Source organism: Trichomycterus rosablanca, chromosome 12, assembly GCF_030014385.1.
Source record: "Trichomycterus rosablanca isolate fTriRos1 chromosome 12, fTriRos1.hap1, whole genome shotgun sequence".
Classification (NCBI taxonomy): domain Eukaryota; kingdom Metazoa; phylum Chordata; class Actinopteri; order Siluriformes; family Trichomycteridae; genus Trichomycterus; species Trichomycterus rosablanca.
Genome location: NC_085999.1, coordinates 26,339,164 through 26,358,657, shown reverse-complemented (window position 1 = coordinate 26,358,657; position 19,494 = coordinate 26,339,164). Strand labels below are relative to the sequence as shown.

The 19,494-nt window shown below is 41.7% G+C and overlaps 1 protein-coding gene and 1 long non-coding RNA gene across 2 annotated transcripts in view; one reads left to right on the top strand and one right to left on the bottom strand.

Moving 5' to 3' along the window:
* Positions 1 to 3,246, top strand: part of LOC134323987 (uncharacterized) — a 73,342-nt gene extending 70,096 nt beyond the window's left edge. Inside the window, exon 3 of the long non-coding RNA XR_010014135.1 lies at positions 3,023 to 3,246. This is a non-coding gene — a long non-coding RNA (uncharacterized LOC134323987). The remainder of the gene's footprint in view (positions 1 to 3,022) is intronic.
* acvr2aa (activin A receptor type 2Aa) overlaps positions 1 to 19,494 on the bottom strand; it is a 102,561-nt gene that overhangs the window by 29,980 nt on the left and 53,087 nt on the right. Inside the window, exons 3-4 of the mRNA XM_063005617.1 lie at positions 17,199 to 17,350; positions 3,062 to 3,216 (exon numbers count right to left, since the gene is read on the bottom strand). Coding sequence (XP_062861687.1) covers positions 3,062 to 3,216; positions 17,199 to 17,350 — 307 coding nt within the window. The remainder of the gene's footprint in view (positions 1 to 3,061; positions 3,217 to 17,198; positions 17,351 to 19,494) is intronic.

Here is a 19,494-nt window from a genome sequence, read left to right as displayed (position 1 = left end):
GTTTGAAGTGTCTAGGCTTCACTAAAAAAGATTTCAAATCGCTCCCTTTTCCTTCCAGCGTCTGAAGGACAAGTTCAGACAAATAGTAGCAGATATCAGAGAAAGTGTATCGGCACTTATCTAAGGTTTTTTTTTTTCATTAGTACCAAAAGGGAAATTCCAGCTTTTTTTATTAGCACTTCTCTGTACTTTATTTGGTGACCATTTTGAGCGTTAGAGTAATTGACTTGAGCGTTTAGCCCAAAAGATGTATTCAGTTCAGGATTGCACAACTGACCGAATACTAAATAACTAAATACCATTTAAGCTTCAATCGTCAAGAACTAACGATTTTCTTCTTTGCTAGGGAGTCACAGGTTAAATGGGAATAACATAGTAAAAGCGTCTCTGGTAGCAAAGTGAGACATTTTATTATCCACTGTAGTATGAGGGTTATTCAAAAAGGTTCCACACTTTTTTAAACTCAACTCATGAAGAATTTCAAAAACGAATTAAATCTTTTCTACACAGTCACCTTCCGATGCATTTTTCCCAGAGTCGTACGTAAAAAATGTGTTTGGTTGAGCGTGTAGCCACTGATGCTCCGTTGCTTTCACGTCATCATCACATGGACATCACACTAAATCCGGACTATAAGCTCTCTCTCAGTCTCTCAGACACGACCAATTACTACTACTCCCACCCACACCGTTTCCATATAAAAAGTTTTCAAATATAAAAGTGCGGAAACTTTTTGAAGATCCCTCGTCTATGTAACACATCTGCATCTCTACCATTTACAGTTACATTTTTGTCATTTAGCAGATGCTTTAATACAAAGCGACTTACATTACTGTGACAGTATATATTGTCCAAGCAATTGAAGGTTAAGGGCCCTGCTTAGGGACCCAACAGGGGCAACCTGGCAGTGGTGGGGCTTAAACCAGCACCCTTTTGATTACTAGTCCAGTACCTTAACCGCTAGGCTACAACTGCCCTACTATACTGGAAATGTTCATGTTCACGTGCTGCATACTGCATACTACATACAGGTGCATATAGGTGGGGTTGGTATGAGTAAAATGCATAGTCTGACATTTTGAACACAGCCAGCCTGTATATGTGACTGATGGGATATAAAATAGACTGGGAATGTCCCAGACTCACAATGGAAAAACATCAGAAAGGGCTTGGTTACATTTACATTTTCGCCATTTAGCAGATGCCTTTATCCAAAACGACTTACAGTACTGTGAAAGTATATATTGTCCAAGCAATTGAAGGTTAAGGGCCCTGCTTAGGGTCACAACAGTGGCAACCTGGCAGTGGTGGGGCTTGAACCAGCAACCTTTTGATTACTAGTCCAGTACCTTAACCGCTAGGCTACAACTGCCCTCATTATGTAGGCTACATGTGTACTTTTACATTTACACTTTCAGCATTTACAGTGGGGTCAAAAAGTATTTAGTCAGCCACTGATTGTGTAAGTTCTCCTACTTAGAAAGATGAGAGAGGTCTGTAATTTTCATCATAGGTACACTTCAACTATGAGAGACAAAATGAGAAAAAAAAAATCCAGAAAATCACATCGTAGAATTTTTAAAGAATTTATTTGTAAATTATGGTGGAAAATAAGTATTTGGTCAATAACAAAAGTTCAACTCAATACTTTGTAACATAACGTTTGTTGGCAATGACAGATGATCCATGCAGATCTCCTCTAGAGCAGTGATGTTTTGGGGCTGTCGCTGGGCAACACGGACTTCACAAATTTTCTATGGGGTTGAGGTCTGGAGACTGGCTAGGCCACTCCAGGACCTTGAAATGCTTTTTACGGAGCCACTCCTTCGTTGCCCGAGCGGTGTGTTTGGGATCACTGTCATGCTGGAAGACCCAGCCACGTTTCATCTTCAATGCTCTCACTGATGGAAAGAGGTTTTGGCTTAAAATCTCACGATACATGGCCCCGTTCATTCTTCCCCTAACACGGATCAGTCGTCCTGTCCCCTTTGCAGAAAAACAGCCCCAAAGCATGATGTTTCCACCCCCATGCTTCACAGTAGGTATGGTGTTCTTGGGATGCAACTCAGCATTCTTCTTCCTCCAAACACGACGAGTTGAGTTTTTACCAAAAAGTTCCATTTTGGTTTCATCTGACCACATGATATTCTCCCAATCCTCTTCTGGATCATCCATATGCTCTCTGGCAAACTTCAGACGGGCCTGGACATGTACTGGCTTAAGCAGGGGGACACGCCTGGCACTGCAGGATTTGAGTCCCTCTCGGCGTAGTGTGTTACTGATGGTAGCCTTTGTTACTTTGGTCCCAGCTCTCTGCAGGTCATTCATCAGGTCCCTCCGTGTAGTTCTGGGATTTTTGCTCACCGTTCTCATGATCATTTTGACCCCACGGGATGAGATCTTGCGTGGGGCCCCAGATCGAGGGAGATTATCAATGGTCTTGTATGTCTTTCATTTTCTCACAATTGCTCCCACAGTTGATTTATTCACACCAACCTGCTTGCCTATTGTAGATTCACTCTTCCCAGCCTGGTGCAGGTCTACAATTTTCTTCCTGGTGTCCTTCGACAGCTCTTTGGTCTTGGCCATGGTTGAGTTTGGAGTCTGACTGTTTGAGGCTGTGGACAGGTGTCTTTTATACAGATAACGAGGTCAAACAGGTGCCATTAATACAGGTAACGAGTGGAGGACAGAAGAGCTTCTTAAAGAAGAAGTTACAGGTCTGTGAAAGACAGAAATCTTGCTTGTTTGTGGGTGACCAAATACTTATTTTCCACCATAATTTACAAATAAATTCTTTAAAAATCCTACAATGTGATTTCCTGGATTTTTTCATAGTTGAAGTGTACCTATGATGAAAATTACAGACCTCTCTCATCTTTCTAAGTAGGAGAACTTGCACAATCAGTGGCTGACTAAATACTTTTTGGCCCCACTGTAGGTCAAGGATACTTGCATTAATGCTAGTTGATTCGCGATGCTCACTTTTGTTCAGTTTGCTACCAGTGATTCTTTATTGCAGAACCTGTACAGTGTGAGATGTTTGAAGGAGCAGACCTACCTGTGTGGGCACCAAGACCGGTGGATATGCCAGCTTGTGATGCCGGTACATCCAGAAGGAGAGGAGGGCGATGGCGGCAATGCCCATGATAGGCACCAAGGAGTAGAGGAGGGTGCTAAACAGCGACGGCTTCTGGGTAAAAGGGTTTGAGGTGGCTGGGGAAAAAATAAAGTACACAAAAAGAACATTAGTTGTTGTGTTTTGATGACAATTATAGTAGATGCTAGATTACACATGGATTGTTATCAGATCATAACAGTTGCATGTGGACCATGTTATTCCTGTTAAAAAAGTAACGAAATAAATACCACTTATGTGACAGTGGTAGCCTAGTGGGTAGAGAGAGTTCGAATCCCAGCTCTGCCATGCAGCCACTGTTGGGCCCTTGAGCAAGGCCCTTAACCCTCTCTGCTCCGGGGGCACCGTACGATGACTGACCCTGCGCTCTGACCCCAGCCTCCAAACAAGCTGGGATACGTGAAGAAAGGATTTAGTTGTACTGTACGTCTGTATATATATATATATATATATATATATATATATATATATATAGACCGATCAGCCATAACATTAAATCCACCTCCTTGTGTCTACACTTACTGTCCATTTTATCAGCTCCACTTACCATGTAGAAACACCTTGTAGTTCTACAAATACTGACTGTAGTCCATCTGTCCAGCGATCATCTCTGACTTTACATCTACAAGGTGGACCAATTAGGTAGGGGTGTGTAATAGAGTGGACAGTGATTGGACACAGTATTTAAAAACTCCAGCAGCGCTGCTGTGTCTGATCCACTCATACCAGCACAAGACACTAACACACCACCACCATGTCAGTGTCACTGCAGTGCTGAGAATGATCCACCACCTAAATAATACCTGCTCTGTGATGGTCCTGACCATTGAAGAACAGCATGAAAGGGGGCTAACAAAGCATGTAGAGAAACAGATGGACTACAGTCAGTAATTGTAGAACTACAAAGTGCTTCTATATGGTAAGTGGAGCTGATCAAATGGAGAGTAAGTGTAGAAACAAGGAGGTGGTTTTAATGTTATGGCTGATCAGTATATGTATATATGACAAATAAAAGCATTCTATTCAATTCCAAATGATTTAATTTAATTGTTTCTGTCGATCACGTGATCAATCTTTAAACAAGCTAGTGATCAGATTATTGGCAAAATCGGATTGCAAATGCCCTTCACGTCTTCTGTTTTGCATCATGTGTCACCAGAACTGTATTGAGAAACTGTATCCTTAAGGAAAAAGAAATAATGCCTACAGATAACATTTACCAAGAATATATCATTCCAAATGAGTCCGACGCCTGTTTACAGAACCATGCAGGCAGGCAGGCAGGCAGAAAGCGCTGGTAGCTGTGCATCACACTGATTTCTCACAGACACCTCTAGAGACAAGAGCAAGAGCACAAGTTGCGAACTCGCTAATTAGCACAAGAGCGAAAACGGTTCCAGCCCTGTGTGCTGGAGCTTCTGAAGTATAACGACAAATCGGTGCAAGTCGTCTGTTTAAAAAATGAAATCGAACGCTCTTTTTAAACTTCAGACTTTGTACTTCAAGTCGTAACTAAATAAAAGGAAGAATTTGGAAAAATTACAGTCGGAAAAGTTGAAGGTAATAGAGGAAGAGGGTGGCCAATGATGAGGAGTAATAAGTGAATTACAAAGACTAAAAATAGATAGAATAGAATGCCTTTATTTGTCATATATACATACACTGATCAGCCATAACATTAAAACCACCCCCTTGTTTCTACACTCACTGTTCTACAATTACTGACTGTAGTCCATCTGTTTCTCCATTTTTTTCAGCATGCTTTGTTTGGTTCCTTTCATGCTGTTCTTCAATGGTCAGGACTCTCCCAGGACCACTACAGAGTGGGTATTATTTAGGTGGTGGATCATTCTCAGCACTGCAGTGACACTGACATGGTGGTGGTGTGTTAGTGTGTGTTGTGCTGGTACGAGTGGATCAAACACAGCAGCGCTGCTGGAGTTTTTTAAATACCGTGTCCACTCACTGTCCACTCTGTAAAACACTCCTACCTAGTTGGTCCCCCTTGTAGATGTAAAGTCAGAGACGATCGCTCATCTATTGCTGCTGTTTGAGTCGGTCATCTTCTAGACCTTCATCAGTGGTCACAGGACGCTGCCCACAGGGCACTGTTGTCTGGATACTTTTGGTTGGTGGACTATTCTCAGTCCAGCAGGGACAGTGAGGTGTTTAAAAACTCCATCAACATTGCTGTGTATTATCCACTCATACCAGCACAACACACACTAACACACCACCACCATGTCAGTGTCACTGCAGTGCTGAGAATGATCCAGCACCTAAATAATACCTACTCTGTAGTGGTCCTGGGAGAGTCCTGGCCATTGAAGAACAGCATGAAAGGGGGCTAACAAAGGTCACCGGGGTCAGAGCGGGGACAGACAGTCAGCCATAGTATAACACCTCAGAAGCCGAAGAGGTTAAGGGCCTTGCTCATGGGCCCAACAGTGGGTGCATGGACGAACCAGGATTCAAACTCTCAACCTTTCAGTTGATAGCCCAAAGCTCCACCCACTAGGTTACCACTGTCTCTCCAAGCCAAAAGCCAAACACTATTCACAAGGTCACCAGGAGCTGGAATCCACTTGCCTCCACTTATATATATATAAAATATTATAATAATAATAATAAGTATTAAAAAATCTAATAATTAAAAAAGAATTGTGTCTTTTAGCAGGTGAAGCGCTTCTTTAAACAGACTTCCTGTTTCATGTACACACAGTGCTGCGCTGGGTCTTTCCTAAGCGTTCCCTTTTATCTCATTAAGCATAGATTAGGGAAACCATGAAAGCCTCTTGTGTATTCAAGAGTGTGGATGCTTTTAGCTCGCTCTATTGCTCGTGCCACAAGAGTAAAGGATTAGAATCAGTGCCAGATCTGACCGTGCCTGAAATGCACCGGCAGTCCCGCATTTGCTACGTTAACCCTGCTTGTACACGGCAAACAACAGCGGCCTCGTGGCTTTTGTGCAGTATAGCTTTTCCAAGGTTTTCCAATTATTCATTCATTCATTGTCTGTTTTACTATCGCTTTATCCTATTCAGGGTCGCGGTGGGTACAATTCACCAGGTGAAAGGTAGGAAACACCCCGGACAGGTCGCCAGTCCATTACAGGGCACACACACATACATTCATCCACACACAGAGCAATTTTACCAGCTCCAGTTAACCTGGCTGCATGTCTTTGGACTGTGGGAGGAAACCAGAGCTCCCGGAGGAAGCACAGACACAGGGAGAACATGCAAACTCCACACAGAAAGGGCCGCTCCATCTGGGAATCGAACCTTCTTGCTGTGAGGCGACAGGGCTACCCACCGAGCCACAGTGCCACACTGTTTCCAGTTAGATGTAACTCACTCACTTTCTTAACCGCATATCCAATCAGGGTCATGGTACGGGGTGGGGGTGGCTGGAAACCCACACAGACACGAGGAGAACATGCAAACTCCACACAGAAAGGACCTGGACCACCCAACCTGCGGATCTAACCAGGACCTTCTCGCTGTGAGGCGACAATGCTGCCCACCGAGCCACAGTGCCACACTTTTTCCATGTTAGATGTAACCAATTCCCCATTACATTCGACACCCACCACAAATGGGTGTAGCTATCAGCTTATACACTATATGGTGGCGCAGCGGTAAAATATGCTAGCACACCAGAGCTGACATCTTGAACTCGTTTTAAGGGTCTTGCTTAAGGGCCCAACAATGGCAACCTGGCAGAGGTGGGGCTTGAACCAGCGACCTTTCGATTACTAATTCAGTATCTTCACTGCTAGGCTACGACTGCTCTGCATCCACATACTTATTGTGTGTACTCAGATAGGAGCATTTGATCTACAATGCAGTACCCTTCCCCCCACAACCCAATCAACTACTGCTTACTGGGATTGCTCCCACACACCACACACACACACATGCACACAAACACACACTGGCACCGAAGTGCATTAACCACAAGCTTACAAAACATATTCCACTTGTCTAAAATGTGATGTGTGCTTAATGGAATTCTCTGTTTCCAAGCGAGCGTTTTTAATATCTGGGGCATTCAGTATCTACCGAGTGCTTGATGAAAATAGGTCTGTGGTTGCGTAAGCCCGGAGCGAGACCCCACCTCGCCATCACTGCTAATCTGAGCAGATACTAAAAGCTGGCCAACATCTGAATGTAAATAACAGCCTGTGAAATCAATGTGGCACGAAATGAACTGGGATTTTTTTTTTTTCAACTTGGATCCTGGTACTGGTGGACAAGGATCCAAGAAGTAGAAATACATTGTGCAACACCCACTCCCTAGCTGGCACAGAGGAAATGCTCCTCAGTGTACCATGATCACAGTTTCCTGTACTTGGCTGTACTGTGGAATGCACTTGGAAATGATAAATCTAAAGTCTTTTATCATGCTGATATAACTTTTAAACCATGCAGTAATAATATCACAGTCATTTCAGGAACATAACATGAGTTCGACCGTATCTGTGCCTGCAAGATGCTAAGAAATCAGTCCATGCTTTCGTTTTTTATAGGCTTGACTACTGTAATGCTTTGTTTATAGGACGTCCTACAAGTACAACATACGAACTACAACTTGTGCAAAATTCAGCAGCAAGAACACTAAGTCAAGTCAAGTCAAATTTATTTATACAGGGTGAGTCAAAAGTCGCAGGACACTCATTTTCATCGACCAGACCCTAAATGCTCAGCGCTACCTGACAATTCTACAAGAAACAGTGCTCCCATCCATTCTGACCGAAGATGGCAGTTTCCATTGTTATTTCCAACAGGATGGGACTCCACCACACTACGGAGCGGGTGTTCGTCAGTGGCTGGATATTAAATTCCCTGGTCGTTGGATTGGCCGTCGTGGTCCTGTAGAATGGCCGCCCAGATCACCCGACCTCACACCACTCGACTTTTATCTCTGGGGTCATCTCAAACAAATTGTGTATGCTGAGAAAATCCGCAACAAACACCACCCTCAGCACCGCATCGTGGAGCCTTGTGACAGCATTTCTCCAGAGATTCGCATGCATTTTGTGCATCTAGCGGCTAGGTATCTATAGGACAATTCAGTGTTTCCAATTAGCCTGGTGGCATGTTTTTGGACTGTGGGAGGAAACCGGAGCACCCGGAGGAAACCCACGCGGACACGGGGAGAACATGCAAACTCCGCACAGAAAGGACCCGGATCGCCCCACCTGGGGATCGAACCCGGACCTTCTTGCTGTGAGGCGACAGTGCTAGCCACTAAGCCACCGTGCCGCCCACAAGAGATATTGCAAATCTGATTGCGGCAATCGGTTTCTGAGAAGATTCTGGTCTTCTTTCATATGCTACATGACCACCTTCCAATTGGAAAAACTTGCCCTTGATCCAATATGGCGGCTTTCAAGATGGCGGCCATGTTCCGGACATAGCCTAAAAGATAGGCCCTCTCACCCATTACTTGCTGGGGTATTCGGATATGTCATTCTCATCTCACCCTGTATAGCAGTTTTTACAATAGACATTGTCTCAAAGCAACTTTACAGAATCCAGGACCAACACACCAAAAACCCGTTGAGCAAGCAGAGGGCGACAGTGGCAAGGAAAAACTCCCTTAATCCATAATCCAGGAAATGCTAAAAATAGTTGTAGTGAAGAAATGTGTTTATGATCTGTGTTCCAGATCTATAGTGCTATAAAATCCAACACTGCGTCTTTGCTATATTTAGGTTTCACACGTGGAATATGGAGAACGCGAGCGCTAGATGATGTTGAAACACCACTAACACAAACCAGAAAACAGGATCCTATTAGTTCTAGTTTTAAATCTCCAAATGGTTTAGAACCTTCATACATTTCTAACTGTACCAGGTTATGTAACAAATGGTGTTTTAACATCATCTAGCGCTCGCAATCTCCATATTGCACGTATGAAACCTAAATATAGCAAAGACGCAGAGTTCGATTTTAATGCACCATAGATCTGGAACACTTTATAAAAACACATTTCTTCACTTCAACTATTTTTAGTGTTTCCCTTGTTTTATTGGATTATTACATTCCGTGCTAGTTGTATCTATATTTTTATCTTGTGCATTTTCATTTTAATTGTTGTTAACATCCCAATATTTTCTGCTCTTGCTTTTATTTCTTGCATTTTTATTGTTTGTTTATTTTAGATGATCTTTTTCTCTCTTCTGCCTCTGTAATGTATGAAAGGTGCACTAGGTCACCACCGCAAAGATCCAGGGTTTGGATCTTGAGCTACAGGCCATTCGGGCATCTGCACGGACACCTCCCAGAGGCTGGGCTGTTGGCCAAAACAACCTAGCTATTGGGAGGTGCAGTTGTCAGTGTGCTCTCAGTGCTAGATCCCAAGTTGTAGTCTAGCGGATAAGGTGCTGTACTAGTAATCAAAAAGTCAATCATTCAAACCCCATCACTCCCAGGTTGCCACTGCTGGGCCCTTGAGCAAGGCCCTTAACCCTCAATTGCTTCGACAATATACTGTCATAGTACTCTAAGTCGCTCTGGATAAAAGCGTCTGTCTGATAAATGCTGAAAATGTAAGTGTAAATATTCCTCTACTCTGTGCAGACACCATCAATCAGCCAGCAGAGGTCGTAACTGCATCAGTTATGAGGTCCCTATCCGGCTCCCTACCTGGATGAACAACAGCCAAACTTTGTTTATGTAGCCGGATGGCAGAGCTGAGATTTGATACGATGTATTCGCAATCCCAGCTCTGGTGTGCTAAAGTATTTTACCGCTGCGCCACCTGAGCGGCCTGTTTATTTTATTTTTGATGATCTTATGTCTCTGTTCTCTGTCTCTGTTGTTTTTTGACGTAGTACTAAGCTGTAGTTGTAATGTATGAAAGGTGCGGTAGGTCACGTGCTAAGATCTGGGATTTGAATCTTGTACTAATGGTACGGACATGATTGGGCTAACGTCCTTGGGGTGGCTTGAGGAGGGCGGTTGTTAAGCATGGGGTTGGCCATTGTGAGGTGCACTTGTCAGTGTGCTCTCAGTGCCGGTCCCAAGTCCGGATAAAATAAGTAAGGCTGAATTAAGGGAATTCGGTGTAAAAACTGTGCCAAATAAGGTATGCAAACCATTATAAGCTGCTGTGCCAGCCCCGTTAATACAGGAGCATCTGAAATGGAAAAAATGATCTACTTTTGCATCCTTTTTATTAAAAATCTGAGAATCATGCTGATTCTATGAAGTATTGCAAATCTTCAAATCCATTCCGATGTACAAATCAGACTTCTTTTATTCCGATCCAGAAAAACCTTAAAAGCAAACAAATAATAAAAAAAGCATTGAACAGCATGTTAAGGAAGAAAATGATGAATAGATCTGAATTAAATCAATGTTGTATTTGTCAATCTGTGGTACTGACTTTAGATCTGGATTTCATGAGCTTTGAGATGAGAGACATGTCAAACTTTAGATTATTATAATAGTGCACATGGACTTTAAAAAATTAAGACATCTCTGTAAAAGCTCATGCTTTCTTCATTGTTTAACAACCCCAAATCAGAAAAAGTTGGGACAGTATGGAAAATGCAAATAAAATAAAAATGCAGTGTTCCTTACATTTACTTTGACTTTTATTTGATTGCAGACAGTTTGAACCTGAGATATTTCATGTTTTTTCTGCTCAACTTCATTTCATTTGTGAATACACCTCCATTCCTGTATTTCAGGCCTGCAACACATTCCAAACAATGTTGGGAAGGGCAATTTAGGGCTGGTAGTGAGGTAAAAAAAAAACTAAATAATGAAGCGATTTTAAACAGGTGATGTCAACATAATTGTAACATGATTGTAATTAGGGATGCATCAATACCATTTTTTCCCAACCGAGTACGATGTAGTTTTAAGTGTAAAATAGTGCAGTGGAACAGTTGCTTGGGTTGCCATCATTAATTGTAAAAAAAAAAACACCGCACAGCCATCATTGAGAAAGCTTCTGACAAGCTAACGTTAACGTTCATTAATAAACGCACGTAATTAACGTTGTGCACATCATACATGCGATGCGATTCTGCTGATTGAAATATTTACTTTAAAAGGATAATACAGTCCCATCCCATCTGAGCCGATTCTATCAGCACATACATTCGTGGTTCACCTCGGTAAATCGTAGACGACTCTGAGTCGGCTCCCGCTCTGTGGTAATAACCAGTATAATTAGGCCTGAGCTTTATAATGTAAGCGAGTCACACAAAATGTTCTGTAGTAGTTGGTGTTTATTTACAACCGCATCATTCATTATAACAGTAAACACGGAGAGATGACTGAGAAAAGAAGCTTAAAATGAGTCGACTCATGAATCACTTGTATCGACACTGTGAACAGAGTATTGAACACAAACACGTCCTATAACAGCGGTCGCTGCTTTTGTAACCGGTTATCTTCACTGTTAGCTCTATTTTGAAGGTTTTTTTTTTTTTCAAACGGAACTAAATAACATTAAACGTGCGTGTGAGCGTGGTCAGTGAGAATAATTCAATCTGTCTCCCGTGGGTGAAAAATGAATTGCTTTAGTTTTAGAAGTAAAAAAATCTCGTAATGTCACGCCCCCCGGTCAGGCACTCGCGCCCCCCCCAGACAAGCACTGCCGCCCCACAGGTTGAAAATCCCTGCGTTAACACAGCAACGTGCACTAGGCACAAGGTATCGGATGTTTAGTATCGGAGCCTCATTTGCGAGTACGAGTACGAGTTAATGAGCGCGGTATCGGGCTAATACCCGATACTAGTATCGGTACTCATGCATCTCTAATTGTAATCATGGTTTACTACAAAAGCAGCATCCAGGAAAGGTTCAGTCTTTGATGAGCAAAGATGATCAGAGGATCTCCAGTTTGTCAACAAATGTCAGGAGAAAATGATTGAAATGTTTAAAAACAATGTAACTCAAAGAAAGATTGGAAGGGATTTGCATATTTCTCCCTCTACAGTGCATAATATCATTAAACCATTCAAGGAATCAGGAGGAATTTCAGTGCGTAAAGGCCAAGAGCGCAAGCTTAAGCTGAACGCCCGTGATCTTCGATCCCTCAGACGGCCCTGCATCAAGAACCATCACTCAACAATAGCTGATATAACCACATGGGTGAGGGATTACTTCGGCAAACCTTTGTCAAGCTCTACAATACAGAGTTACATGCACAAATGCCACTTACGCCGTGTGCTCCGGACCAAAGACGAAAAGGACCATCCAGACTGTTATCAGACTAAATCACTTGGTATCCTCGGTGCCAAAACGTCTTTTAAGTGTGGTGAAAAGGAATGGCAACATTACAAAGTGGTAAATGCTTTACCGTCCCAACTTTTTTTGGAACATGTTGCAGACCTGAAATGAAGGAATGGATGTTTATTAACAAATGAAATGAAGTTGACCAGACAAGACATGAAATATCTCAGGTTCATCCTGTATGCAATCAAATAAAAGTCAAAGTAAATGCTGTCCCTGGGGTTGTAGTATAAATATATTTTCTTAAATCATTCTGTACAGCAGTGGATTTGGAACTGTGTGTGCCTGTGGGAATTTGCACCCACCCTGCCAAAGCACATCTGTAACGTTAGGTGAGAAGACCCAGCTAGCAAACAACAAATATGAGGTTGAGGTCGAGGCTCTAGACGAACCACATGCCTTTATGGATCTCGCTTGGTGCACAGGCACACAATCACGCTGGAACATAAAGGGTCTTCCTGAAATTATTAGATAAATTTAATTTTACACATGTTAGTTGGCTGAAACACCTGCTAACGAAGCCAAACGAGACGGGAGGAAGTGCTGTCAGACTGAATATCAGCACGCTGTGATTAGCTCGTAGGCACGATACCGCAAGCCGTTAATTAGTTAACAGTAAGAAGCGACAACAGATCATGATTTCATTCTTTCTTTAATCGTTGATTTTATTCCGCCAACACAAACGGTCATGAACTGTTGCTAGGCGACACAAACATAATCCAGCACACTAGATAGCTTGTACGGTGTTTGGTTAAGTCTACACATCACCTTGTACATTTGTTTGTACATTGCTTTTGATTGTGCAGCAGGAAAAATAAAAGTCAGACAGTACTGTATGTTGCTTTATCATTCGCTCCTTGCTTTACATGGATGGCCTTTAGTAACCTCTCAGCGAGATTTTTATGCTCTGTGACACGTAAATGAGAATTCATGTATTACGCATTCATCATAGCAGTGCAATTAAAGCAGTAATGATCTTTAAAGAGTGATACATACACCAATCAGCCATAATATTATGACAGCCTCCTTGTTTCTACACTCTGTTCATTTTATCAGCTCCGCTTACCTTTCACTTATCTGTTTCTCTATATGCTTTGTTAGCCTCCTTTCATGCTGTTCTTCAATGGTCAGGACCCCCACAGGACCACTACAGAGCACTTACACTGACATAGTGGTGGTGTGTTAGTGTGTTGTGCTGGTATGAGTGGATCAGACACAGCAATCACTGTCACTGCTGGAATGAGAATAGTCAACCAACCAAAAATATCCAGCCAACAGCACCCCGTTGGCAGCGTCCTGTGACCACTGATGAAGGTCTAGAAAATGACCACCTCAAACAGCAGCAATAGATGAGCGATCGTCTCTGACTTTACATCTACAAGGTGGACCAACTACATTTACATTTACATTTTCAGCATTTAGCAGACGCTTTTATCCAAAGCGACTTACAGCACTGTGACAGTATACTGTCTAAGCAATTGAGGGTTAAGGGCCTCGCTCAAGGGCCCAACAGTGGAAACCTGGCAGTGGTGGGGCTTGAACCGGCAACCTTCTGGTTACTGGACCAGTACCTTAACCACTAGGCTACAGCTGCCCTCAACTAGGTAGGAGTGTCTAATAGAGTGGACAGTGAGTGGACACGGTATTAAAAAACTCCAGCAGCGCTGCTGTGTCTGATCCACTCATACCAGCACAACACACAATAACACACCACCACCATGTCATTGTCACTGTAGTGCCCAAATAATACCTACTCTGTAGTGGTCCTGTGGGGGTCCTGACCATTGAAGAACAGAATGAAAGGGGGCTAACAAAGCATGTAGAGAAACAGATAGACTACAGTCAGTAATTGTAGAACTACAAAGTGCTTCTATATGGTAAGTGGAGCTGATAACATGGACAATGCGTGTAGAAACAAGGAGGTGGTTTTAATGTTATGGCTGATCGGTGTATTTTACCAAAATACTTTGGACACACCAGTCATTTCAACTTCACAGCACGATGGTTCACCAGAGCACGCCATTGTCACTTGTGTCATGGGAAATAAAAACTGATTTTGGGAAAGCTTCAACAAGTGAAAGGTAAGTGAAATGATTAAAAACAAAACACAGGTGTTAATTTATTGCTGGATGATATTTAGCAGCTGATATTTTTTCATTCATTTTTTATTAAAGCCCATCACTCATTTTTCAGACGGGGCTCACGAACTGGGTCCCGGCGGTGTGGTGTTCTAGATGTTGTGGCATTGTGTTTTGTACCTTTCTGACATTTGATTTTTATGAGCTGTTTTAACAGTCAAGTATGCGTGCTTTATGTATCGGAAGACGAAGCTGCTTAATTTTTTCGCCTTTTTTTCATTAATATGCTGTCAAAATGCCGGTGATGTGCCAAGTCCTGGATTACACAAGACCTCTGAAGGTGTCCTGCTGTATCTGATACATCAACAGGTCTATTGTGGGCTTAATTATTTATTTATTAGGATTTAATGTCATTTTTTACACTCTTGGTTACATTCATGACAGGAACAGTAATTACTAGTTATACAAGATTCATCAGTTCAAGTTTTCAATTTCAAACACAGTCATGGCCAATTTTAGTATCTCCAATTCACCTTACTTGCATGTCTTTGGACTGTGGGAGGAAATTGGAGCTCCCAGAGGAAACTTAAACAGACACAGAGAGAACATTCAAATTCTACACAGAAAGGACCCGGACTGCTCCACCTGGGAATCGAACCCAAGACCTTCTTGCTGTGAGGCGACAGTGCTACTCACCAAGCCACCTCTATTGTGGGGTCGATCTGCCATACATCCATCTTCTACTGCTCCAATGTCTAGTTCTGAAGCTCAGATGACATTTGTGAACTGGAGTTAGTATGGGCGCTTTGACTGGCCTGCAACTACACAGCCCCAAACACTAAAGGTTTGATGCACTGTGTGTTGGGACACATTCACTATATCACCAGGATTAAAATGATCTGCCATTTGAGCCACAGTAGATCTTCTATTGGCCTGTACCAAATGAGTCTTGGTTGACTAACAACCTATCAGTTGTTTCTTGCTTGTCCCTCCTCGCGCCACTGGCGGTGGAAGCTCTCCATCGCTACCAATTTTCAAGATACTTCAACCCAGTCGCCTGGCCATAACGATTTGGTCCTTATCAAAGTCCCTCAGATCTTTATGCTGATCAGATTTGCTGCATTCAACACGTCAACTATCATCAGCCCAATATTTAATAGACCCGTCATCCTCACGTTTAACTTTATGAAATGAAAACAAAGAACTACTAAAGTTTACCCTGAACTCGATGTGTGTGTGACTGCTGTTTTGTTCAGCGCTTGGCTTGAGCAATGCAGTAAGACATAATCAAAGTGTGATTATAAAATGGATAGTTCCGGTCCTAAAATCTGATTGGCTGAGCCGCGGTCCATTTTAAAATCCCCAATATACGCACACCTATGACCACCTCACATCATTCCATATTAATACGCCACTAAAAAGAAAAAGTACAAACTTGGTTGAACACTATTTTAAGTCATGTACTATAAATGGAAATGTCCAGATTAATAGAAACAGTAATCCTAATCATTAGTCCAAGAAATAGTGTAATAGTGTTTGTGGAGGAATGCTTATTGTGAATGTTATGTTCGCCCTCATGTTGCCTAGCAACACTGTTAACGGACTACCTGATTTACACTTTTGTAAGTGTTTTTGTAAATAAAAACATTTATAAATTGAACATTGTTGTATTTTATTATATTTTATGTTGACTGCTGTTTTATAAAAGCAATAAGCTATGAGAGACCGTGCGTTACTGCTATGATTTTATCACGGGGAAAGACGTTTTAGGCACTCTGCTTCGCGTCATGCCAAAACATCCTTCCCCATGATGAAATCGCAGTAACAAACGGTCTCCCGTGGCTTATTGCTTTAATATGAGACGAATCTGCATTTGTGTGGAATAACCAAATCCTCTTGGAAAGCATCCACATGTATCTGTGTTTAGCTGGATTTTTCTCCTGTTTCACTTTTAAACTTGTGTTATAGCTCAGGGTGCTGAGAAATTGTCAGAATCAGCTTTTCAGAGAGAGTCTAAAACACTAAACAAAAAAGTTTGATGTGACAATGTATTAAAAGAATGACATAGGAACACTAAACCTCTCTTAATTACTACTGCTCATAAGGTCTCTCCACTTATGAAATTCCTCACTCATTGTTTTAGTACAATAAGTCACTTTAAGTTTTGTGCACGGCACACTTTTGCCACTCCCCATGCGAATGTGTGTTTACTGAACAGAATACAATATTCAAAGATCAAGCATCTCCATGATTAAGAAGCATAAGGAAACAATAAAGAAGAAAAGATAAAGTGCAGGTTTTATTGTATTTAACTGTTTTTCAATTGTATTTCAGCGTTTTTATATTATATTTGTGTGTATAAGTGTATAAGTATCATAAACAACCCCATTATTTTACATTAGCCTAAAATATATGCAGTTCCACTGGACCATGGAACGCATTAACAGGTTTCCCTTACATCCTTGTGAGAAAAAATACCTTGAAACTCAACGCCTTTTAAACTTGATGCCAATTCCAGAACCAACTGATGTTGAGTTTCAAGGTACCACTGTAGCATAAAAGTATGATGCTGACATTATTAAATCGGATGTGCACCCCATTCCCAGACTGAACAAAGAGGAGGAAAGAAAAACCGGGGGAAGGAGGTTGTAGTTCAGCATGCAGGATTAGACAAAGACTGCACAAGAGAAGCAATAAAGGAGGAAAAAGAAGAGCTTCCAGTACCCTTAAAGACCCCGCTGCTTCGGTCGGTGATGGGAGCCTTACTCTGTACGGGTTGTGGATCAGGGTTGTAGAAGAACTTTTCGTTGCACATGTTGCCTTCGCAGCAGCAGAAGAAAACGTCAGGGTCTTCTTTCCTCTCCACACACTCCGTGCTGTGATGAAAGACACAAAACACAGGATCTGATGTCTGCTTCACATTGTGCACATTTGGGGTCTGTCTGAAAACCTAGTGAGCTCTTTACAGAGACAGCATTTACATCATCCTAAGAAGAAGTCTGACTTAATTCTTAGATACCTCAAAATGCTGCCTACTGAGATGCCTTATTCTGAGTCATATTCAGAAGCAGAGCAGCAAGCAGAGTTATTAATTAAATCATTAATCATTAATGGTAATTATTTTAAAGGTGTACAAGTGTAAATTATTTGCAGCATAAGTGTAAGTTTTCCGTACACAGAGGAAGATGTTGGCATGCTAATGGTTTGTGTAGCCCAGGGTGTTTAACATAAAGAAAGACAAAAAAATGGGTCGTAGAAAAAAATTATAATGATTAAATCAACAAATTTTAACAGACACAAACACAAAATGAACTTGCACATGAACGCCCCCTTGTGGAGGCTTTACATTACTTCGTGTTGACCACAGTGGGACCAGACTGGCACCATTTTTTTTAATTAATTAAGCATATTACGTTTTGTGTTTCGTTTTGATGCATTGTGTTGCATGGTTTGAATTAGGGCTGGGAAATATGACTAAAAAACTCATATCTCGATATGCTCTTGAGAAGTGGTGACATTTATGTAAACATAAAGTACAATGGCAGGCCACCGCCTGTATTTTAGCTTATATTGTTTATAAGTTATCTTAAAAACACAAAATATTGTAGTTCTGATCAACTCTGACTGATTTACAGTGTTTATATTTTGTATTATTATAAGGTTGTATTTGTATTAATATTGACAATATTTATATCAAACAACCTGAAGGCCACCTTATGTTTCCAGAATATTTCCAGAATATATAAATCCATTTCTAACTGTGTTTGCCCACCAAACTAATGAAAACCGTCTTAGATTGTTTATTCTCTCGGCTTTCCCGGTAAAAAGCTGAAACTGGTAATTCGTTCACAAAACTGTCACTTATGCCTCAACAACCAATCAAGAGAGAGATTGAAATTCCGCCCAGAATCTGAATCTTTACCATAGATAAGAGCACAGCTCCCTGATTTGATTCCAATGAATGATTCGTTTGAAAAGAGTCGTTTCGGACAGTGATTCAGTTTCAGTGTGTGTGCAGCGTGCTGAACAGCACCTTTGTGTTTTGTTTTAAACGTTCTCAAAAGGTAACCTGTGTATCCTAGACATACTCGATATATCGAATATGGCCATTTTTAACATGGTGTAAAAAGTAAAATCGAATATATCGATATCTGCGATATACAACCCAGCCCTAGTTTGAATGGCCTTAGGCTAACTCTGTTTTTTACACACTTTGGTTACATTCATGACAGGACCGTTAATTACTGGTTACACAAGATTCATCAGTTCAAGTTTTCAATTTCAAACACAGTCATGGCCAATTTTAGTATCTCCACTTCACCTCATTTGCATGTCTTTGGACTGTGGGAGGAAATTGGAGCCCCCTGAGGAAACTTAGACACGGCGAGAACATTCAGATTCTACACAGAAAGGACCTGGACTGCTCCACCTGGGAATCGAACCCAAGACCTTCTTGCTGTGAGGTGACAGTGCTACCCACCGAGCCACCTCTATTGTGGGGTATATCTGCCATACATCCTTCTTCTACTGCTCCAATGTTCAGTTCTGAAGCTCAAATGACGTTTGTGGACTGGAGTTAGTTTGAATGGCCTTAGGCTAACTTTGTTAGCGTAGTAAGCTAAAACTGCGGCAGTGGGCAGGGACAGTCGATGACATAATCGCTGTCTAACTAGAGCATTTCAATTATCCGCCTCCTAAAATTTGATGTCAGTCAGAATCCTTTCTACATAGGCAGCTCACTAGGTTTGGATACAGACCCATAGTGTATTATATGCACACATTCCACTAATGTTCCAATCTTTAGCTTCAGCAGTTAGCTAATAATCATCATGCATCAATGGTTACGCTCGGCCAGGTTAATTGCATCCTTGAAGTAGATTAAAGCTTTAATAGAATTTTAAGTAATACAGCCACCAGTGTACAAGGGTTCATTTTCAAATGGCATTTTGATTACTTCACTCCTCCCCTTCAAATTTACACTTAGCAAGCTGCAGTCACATCTGCTTAATACAGGCAGTGA